This window comes from Hibiscus syriacus, unplaced genomic scaffold (assembly GCF_006381635.1).
Source record: "Hibiscus syriacus cultivar Baekdansim isolate YM2019G1 unplaced genomic scaffold, ASM638163v2 tig00111877_pilon, whole genome shotgun sequence".
In the NCBI taxonomy this organism is placed as follows: Eukaryota; Viridiplantae; Streptophyta; class Magnoliopsida; order Malvales; family Malvaceae; genus Hibiscus; species Hibiscus syriacus.
Genome location: NW_024063208.1, coordinates 788,262 through 796,954, shown reverse-complemented (window position 1 = coordinate 796,954; position 8,693 = coordinate 788,262). Strand labels below are relative to the sequence as shown.

Genomic DNA, 8,693 nt, shown 5'->3' with positions numbered 1-8,693 from the left:
AACAGTTTGATATCGCTTAAGTAGATTTCGAGTTTAAGTCCTTTTTTATACAAAAAATATTCGTTGAGAAATTCACTCACCAAAATCAGGTGTGTGACACTAGTCGATTCTGATTAATCATGACGAAACTCTGAAATCAAAAGGGAAACAAAAATATGAATAAAGATTTAAGGATTATTTTCTAAAAAAATTGAATACAAATAAAATATAATCCCTCCCCTCTACAAAAAATTGTCATGATTATTTAAAAAAAATAAATTTTATAAAATATATATATTTAAAAACTACTTGATTGAGTGCTTTAAAATATATTTTTACATAATTTTATCAATAATAAATTTTAAATAATAACTATTCAAAATTTAAAAAAATGACAAAAGTTAATAATGAATATATTTTATGGGACATAAGGAGTATTTAGTTATCAATAAAAAGGAGGAAATATATTTAATCGGTTAACCAAATTACTCATCTTTATTTTCTTATATTCATTTATGTTATAAATTCTAATCTTACTAGGAGCACTGTGTTCCTTCTTCTAAAGTCACTCATTCCTCCTCCTTCCCAATAGGATTAAATTTAGATTTATAATTTGTAAAAAAAAAAATCAATAAAATATGCAAAAGGATAAAATTAACCATGACATTTATATAAATGATTACAATATCTCTTATTATTATTTTTGGAGTATTTTAATTTTAATAATTTAATTTTTTATCAAAATAATTTTTATTGAATGAAAATCATTAATTGATTAGTGGTCAATCTATATTATTAACGTAATAATTTCACGTATTCAATTATTGACATGGCATATGTTATATTATTAAAAATGATGACATAACATGTATTGTATTACTAAAAATAATAATAAAATATGTAATATGTTATTTAAAGTGTTGACTAAAACTATATAAGATATCATCAAATAAATATGATGGCAATCATGTAAGTTATAAGAAGTCGGAGGGTCGATTTCTACGAACTCCACCTTTTACCCGGCAAAAGAATTCCTTTCAAATAAAATGAATAAACAGCCCACCATCAAAAGGAAAACCGGGAAAGCATAGCAGTCGATCTCGAAAAAGAAAAGTTCACAGAAATTCCTTCTCCAGCTCCGATTACAAAAGAACCAAACTCTATTCATTCATGGAAGTGCTGCAAGTTCTAAACCGTTCACAAAGTTCATTTCTTTTCCGTATTAAATTTATAAAACGTTTTTTTACTCAAATATTCTGATGCAGGGGATCCGAGACAAATGATGCTGAATTGTCAGATTGCACGTTGATAGCGCTGAGATACCATGAGTTGGCAGATCAGCGCAAAGGCGGGAATTGATTGTGACATGTTCCTCATTGGGGTCGTTTTGAGTATGTTTCAGTCTTTTGGCCATAACTTTGGCTACAGGTGTCAGAATCGCGCATAAGACCCCAATCCGGAAAGCTCTTTTCGACGCGCACGCTCTCTACATTGAGCTACGCTCCATGTGGCCTTTTTTTTCAACCTCAAATTCTGTCGTTTTCCCCTCCGAATCACTAGATTTAGTTAATTTTTACTATTTATGGTAATATTTCGATTGTTAATTAGGAAGTCAATTTAAATCCGATTTAGGCCGGATTTTTGGGAGATTGCTTATTTTATTTCGAATTTCAATTTAGAGTGATTTTCATGATTTTGCTATTTTTGGCAAAATTCGAATAAAGACAATTTTTTTGCTATAACAGTCCGGCTTGTAGACTGCTTTTTGATAGTTTTGATTTTATAATATTTTATTAAATCCTAGAGACTTTTTTTCTAGTTTTTGGGACGAATTTTCTCTTGTAAATCGACTGTCGAAACTAGCCTACAGAATAATCAGTATTCTGTCTAGCGTCATATTCCTTCCACTTTCTCAAGCCAAGAATCTCTTCTCTCCCTCTTCCCTTTCCTTACTTTCAGATTCTCCCCCTTCTTTCCTTCTTTAAACAATGCTTCTTTCGTCCCCTCTCGCTTTCTCTCCCACCCTTCTTTCCTCTCTGCCTCTCGCTTTCATTTACATATCCCGGCCACTTATTCATAAATTATATACCCCATGGCTCCTCCTCCTCCTTCCTCAGATGTTAACCACCTCTCTCATCCGTGTATCTATGGTGGGTTTCGTTTAGTTTCTCGAGTTTCTTTCACCACCTGTTTCAATTCGACTTCTTTGATATACCGTTCTTTTCGTTTGTTTTAGTGTGCTTTTTTTATATACTTTATTGAAGTTTTTTAATTTGAAAAAGTGCAGGCGACTTTAACAATTCGTACCCGGAGAGAAAATCGAGGCTTATGAAGTGGCTGAGTAAGCTTTTCAAGTCCGGTTCCGGCGGTCGTCGTGGCGGTGGGTGTGGCGGATATAATCCTCAGTTTGTGGGGGAAGAAAACTTGGTCGTTCGTGCTCCGGTTAGGATGCCGGTAACTTTAAGACCCTATATTGTTTTCCTAGTACTTGTACATGAAAAAAATGTCTATTCCGTTTTATGTCGATAGGATGATCGTCCTAGGACGAAGAAGGAGCAAGAGGAATTAGATCACGCAATCGCGCTTTCTTTATCTGATGGTATGGGAAAGCGAAATGGTAAGTTTTTTTTTTTTGTGATAATTTTTATCCTACATGATCCTCATCAAATCTTTATTTCTTTCTCTCTTCCTAATCTCGACGTCTTCGTGTACTGATTCTGTGCTATGTGTTCTTAGGTTACAACGAATGGCGGAGAGACTGTAATTACGGTGGAGCTTTACCGAGGGGAGCTGACAATGGTGGTCCGAATTCAACTACATACCCTCCTTATGGAAACTTGCAGTATAATCCTGCTGGATATAGGTAAATTAGCTTTCTATAACCATAGTTGTAAAACAATGTGAGATTATGTAATGACTGGATTTGGATTGTAAATCTCCTTGTGAGTGTTTACATCATACGATCCGTAATCGTAACCACACGCTGGCCGGAATTTAAACCATTGCTTGGTACCTTCCATGTCATTCGTCCTGTATGTTGATGACAATGACTTGCAGTGTATGTGCTGGCTGTCATCGAGAGATCGGATATGGTAATTACTTGGGATGCATGGGAGCCTATTTTCATCCCAATTGCTTCCGTTGCCATTCCTGTGGGTATCCGATTACCGAGCAAGAGGTAGTTCGATTTGTTTCTTTTTTTCTTTGGCTTTACAAATATCCTCTTGCTCTTCATGTAGTTCTAAACTTCTGGGTTTTTCTTCTTCTTGTGATTCAAGTTTTCTTTGTCTGGGAGGGATCCGTGTCACAAAAGTTGCTTCAAAGAACTGACACATCCCAAATGTGATGTTTGTCTCCAATTTGTAAGAACTTTTCTGGAATATATCATTTTAAGTATTAGTTATATGAATCATATTCTTATTTCTCGTCCAAATTTCAGATTCCGACGAATGCAGCTGGTCTGATAGAGTATAGATGCCATCCATTTTGGTCCCAAAAGTACTGTCCATCACATGAACATGACAACACAGCTCGCTGTTGTAGTTGTGAACGTTTGGAGGTATGAATTCTAGGAACTGTTTCTTTTAATGTGTGTTAAAGCTTCAAACTCTCTGTGCTAATAAGGCGTTGTTGGTTATTGTTTTGTTTTCTCCTCCAAACCCTGTTTTTCTTCACGGTTTTTGTCTCCTGAAGTCCTGGAATGTAAGATATTATTCGCTCGAAGATGGTCGGAGTTTATGCTTGGAATGCATGGAATCTGCAATCATGGACACCGGTGACTGCCAGCCTCTTTACCATGCCATTAGAGACTATTATGAAGGAATGAACATGAAACTAGACCAGCAAATTCCGATGCTTCTAGTCGAAAGACGAGCACTTAATGAAGCTATTGTTGGAGAAAAGAATGTGATGTTATGAACTCTTGTTCAATTTTTTTACACCATTTGTGTTCTATGGAATGGCTTTGACGTTTCAGTCTTGGTTATTTTCCAGGGTTATCATCATATGCCCGAGACAAGGGGTTTATGTCTGTCTGAAGAACAGACAGTTACCAGTGTATGTCGACTGAACTAATTCCACCGTCCTGCGTTGTTGATCGACATAAGTCTGTCAATGTCTTTGTTTTCTTTGTTACAGATACTAAAGAGACCGCGAATTGGAGGCCAACATCTTATCGGAATGAGAACTCAACCCCAGAAGCTGACTAGGAAATGTGAAGTCACTGCCATTTTAGTTCTTTATGGTCTTCCAAGGTACAATCTCATTGAATTTCTTCTTTATGTCGCTCATGATTCAGTTTATCTGTTGTCGAAGTTCAGACAGTAATATTTGTCGGAATATGCAGACTGCTGACGGGGGCGATTCTTGCCCATGAGTTGATGCATGGCTGGTTACGCCTCAAAGGTAAAATATATGCAATCAATCTTCATTTATTATGTTTTTAATTACTCCTCCCATTTGTATGTTGTTTTCTACATTAACACATACTGCAGGATATCGAAATCTAAATCCCGAGGTCGAGGAAGGTATCTGTCAAGTGTTATCATACATGTGGCTTGAATCCGAAGTACTGCCGGGATCAAGCAGTCGAGCATCAACATCAGCAGCTTCTTCATCTTCTTCCTTGTCTAAGAAAGGAGGAAAATCTAATGTCGAAAACAAGCTTGGTGAGTTCTTCATTCACCAGATTGCTCACGACGCTTCCCCTGCCTACGGCGGAGGGTTTCGAGCTGCCAATGCAGCTGTCAATAAATACGGTTTACGTCTAACCTTAGACCACATTCGTCTGACCGGAAACTTCCCGTTTTGAAAACCTCAGCGATGATTCAGTTGTCAAAAGAGTGTTGAAAGTCATGACAGAAGATTGAAATAGCTTCTCCCCAAAATTTTCATGGGGTTCCATGACAGTACAATGTTAAAGATGATGTTTCAGGTTCAAAATAACTTGGTTTTAACATTTACTGTTTCCAAATAAAGATGAATTTCATATATATATATATATATATATATATATATATAACTTTCATGGTGAAAAAACAGAAAGATCTTCGACTTTCCCAAAAACAAAAATTTGCATACGAGTATAATTCATAATTCTTCAAGCATCAAGTTGCAGATAAAACTACAAAAGATATAATCCAAGACTAATGAAACAAGCAAGTCTCTTCCGAAAGAGAAGGTGCAGTATTACTAAATTTTGAAGTTATAAATGCAATGATACATACCAGTGATCTCTGCAATCAGGTAAAAACTTCAACCCGGGAAAAGGTTGTTCGAAGACGACCACTGTTGATTCGAATCCTTAAATATGCAGGCAATATCATAGATTACACTTGAAATGTAAGTCACACTATCCATCCATCTACATGGAAAAAATATATTTCTCACAGTAGCATAACAAAATCTGCCACTGCAACAAGAGCAATGGAAGCTAAATGGTGGTGTGCTATCACATGAACCGATATAGCCGACCTGTCATTTCAGTCGCGAATCGAACGGCCATCACGAACTATAGTTTTGTGCTAACGTCTGCTAAAACATCTTCAATGTTTCGTATGTCATGAAACATATACCGACACCAGGCACCACTTTGTAATATTCAGGCAATATCCCTCTGTATAAACCACGAAAGCCTTCGGTTTTGAATTTGTGCTTAAATGTGCCGAATAGCCCTGTTTTGTAAAAACGGGCTCGTCCACTAGCCCCCTCCAATTGTTTCCGTAGCCTAATGAGATCCAATGGAAATATTGGTGCATTATTACAGAACAAAAATGGTAAGAGCCACACAATGCTTTATCCAACACATTTGAAGGAAGTTCATAGAAGAAAATATCACCAAGACGCTGTACTTAACAAACACAAAGTCACAAACCGATTAAACAATGTAATTGTACGGAACGAGCCAAGTTCATGAATAATCGAAATTTTTTAGATAAATGCTATGGAAAGTAGTTTGAACTGCATGCTATTGACATAAAAATGCAAATAAACCGCATGCTATTACAACTTTGTTATTTAAACATTAAAAAGCTTTCGAAAAAAGACTTCCCTGCCAACCAAGAAAACCTTTAACTCGAATACCATCACCAATACCTGATAACGATGTTGAATTGATGCTGCACTTAACAGTTAGTATGATGTAGATGGTCATTCCAGGAGAAAGCAATTGCTGGTTTAGCTTAAGAGAATCAATTTTTAAATCCGATCATTGAACATTTGATTATAAGAAAGCAATTAAATCGAGTTATGGTCAACATCGCTCAGAAGAAAAGTCAACAGTAACTACCGTTGGCTATATATATATATATTTTTTGAAATGGGTGTCTTGTATTCAAGTAGGAATTTACGATAGTCCAAGAACCTGACGAGACCATGAGCCTCATTAAAAAAACCTTCCTAGTCCTAATTGAAAGAAAAAAAGTGCATCATGGCCAAGTCTACACATCGCTATTAATATTGTGAATGGACCAACAGAGCTTACACAATACAACTCTCAGAAGCTTTCCTATCCATTTATTCGCTACTTATTTGCAAAAGTAGGACTTGTAAAGGCAATTCTTTCAATGTTCACAAAGTCTTCAACACATTAGGCAGAGATGCTCTCACAATAGCCCACACTCCCCATCACGATTCCAACACAATGAAAGATGGGACAGCAAAGACTCTACCATACTGCTCGATCTCACTAACTTCAGCAGGAAAACAAGCAGCAAAGGAAGGTAACTAACAGGATCACTCTATATCCCCTGGCCACACCTTAATCCTTGTAATTTAATAATTCCACTCGATGATTCACACATTACAAACACCTCAAAGATTCTTTGGTTCAGTATGCTCACACTGCTATTGGAACTAACAACCACCCTGGAGGTCATTCCAAATCAAAAAGCCACTACAATGCTAGACTTCACCAATGCCTCGCTAACATCATCTTCCAATCATGGATAAACTGAGGATTGCAGCAAGCAAATACACCCATAGCACCTAAAACACCATAACACAATCCATAAACTAATCTGAATATACCCTGTCAATGATTTGTCTTATAATGAGGAACCTGTTTAGATTTTAGACCGAGACGAGAGAGTTCTTCGGACCAGGCGGATTTCGATGATCAAATTTCAATGGAGCAATCGCAGTCCAGTAGAGGCTACTTGGGAGACATTGGAGTTGATGAAGGATCAGTTTCTACATTTGTTCAGACCATGTAAATTTCGCGGACGAAATTTCTTTTAAGGGATGAATTATCACACCCCAATTTTGAGGTTAAATTTTTCTTAATTTTATTTTGAGGACTAAATTAAACTTTTGGTAAAATTTAGGGACCAAAATGAAAATTTAGTTAAATTTGAACACAAATAAAAAAGTTTTAAAAGCCTAGGGGCCCATGCATAATTTTACCTTTTTCTTTTAAGTTGGATATAAACCCAAAAACCAACAAATTTCCAAATCTTCTCTCTCTCCAACCTTCCATTTTTGGAATCGTTGAGCTAAATAACTTTAAACGTTGTTTTACTTTCGACTGTAGCTCTGTTTGCTAAATCGTCCTTACCATCACGTTTGTGGTGTTGTTTTGAGTCTAGTGCTGGTTGTTTTGTGGTCTTCGTCATCGGCATGAGGAGTGAACGATAACAAGTTTTCGATGAAGCGTAATTAGGCTCTTTGCCGTTCAAAATTGTGAACCGAACCTGATAAGTGATAAGGATATACAATCAAGTTGAGAAAATCAAGGGAGAAAATCAAGGGATTTTCACGTTTGAATATTTCTTTGTAATTATATGTAGTATATGGTAGTTACTCAATTTATTTTGTTCCCTTTTTATTAGTAGTTAGTTTCCTTCTTTTGTGCTCACATAATATGTATATATACTGCCCATATCAATAAGAACAGCAAGCCATATATTTCTTCATCCTATTATCTTCTTTATGGTATCTGAGCCACGGTTTGCTCTTTGATCTCCAGCAAACTTCTCATCCCCTTATTTTCAATGGCTAATGAGAATAACCAAGGCGTCATACCCAATGTCTAAGAACCCACAAAACCGCTAACCATGGTCACTATCCATAACTCTATTAAACTCACACCCACCAACTATATTTCTTGGAAGACCAAAGTGGAAGTCATTCTCATAGTCTACGACTTACAAAAATTCATTGATGGATTTCACTTTGCTCCTCCACCCAACATCACAGCCAATAATGCTATCTCTATTAACCCTGCATACCAGACATGGCTACATCAAGAAAACTATTATTTGGAGCACTTTTCGGCACTCTTTCACCCTCTTTAATTCCTCTCATCACCCAATCTAAAACCTCTTATTAAGTCTGGCAAGTTCTTGCCAACACCTATGCTCTCCCATCTCATGGCCATATCAAACAACTCAAAGACCATCTTAAAAATATTACCAAAGGTTATCAATCCATTACAGACTACATGCAGTCCATTAAAATACGAGACGATGAACTTGCCACTCTCGGTAAGCCTCTTGACCATGAAGATCTAATCGAAAAAGTACTTGAAGGCCTTGATGAAAATTATCAGTCTATCATTGATTCTTTCAATGGCCGTGATTCCACCATCTCTTTTGATGAACTCCATGAAAAACTCATCAATAAAGAACTATCGCTCTGCAACAAGACAAGTCCCTCACCTCTACCGACATCAGTTCATCTCACCAATGTTCGCTCTACTCCATAGTCCGCTACCAATC

The 8,693-nt window shown here is 36.5% G+C and overlaps 1 protein-coding gene across 1 annotated transcript; it reads left to right on the top strand.

Annotated features, from left to right (window-relative positions):
- Positions 1 to 1,915: 1,915 nt before the first annotated feature.
- On the top strand, positions 1,916 to 4,936 carry LOC120172709 (protein DA1-related 2-like). Its single transcript, XM_039180109.1, has 12 exons — positions 1,916 to 2,129; positions 2,267 to 2,433; positions 2,509 to 2,596; positions 2,716 to 2,842; positions 3,037 to 3,157; positions 3,258 to 3,341; positions 3,419 to 3,538; positions 3,673 to 3,885; positions 3,973 to 4,035; positions 4,117 to 4,232; positions 4,325 to 4,383; positions 4,473 to 4,936. Exons 1-12 carry the CDS (start codon positions 2,072 to 2,074, stop codon positions 4,787 to 4,789), a joined length of 1,533 nt encoding a protein of 510 aa, XP_039036040.1. The 5' UTR covers positions 1,916 to 2,071; the 3' UTR covers positions 4,790 to 4,936.
- The last annotated feature ends 3,757 nt before the right edge of the window (positions 4,937 to 8,693 follow it).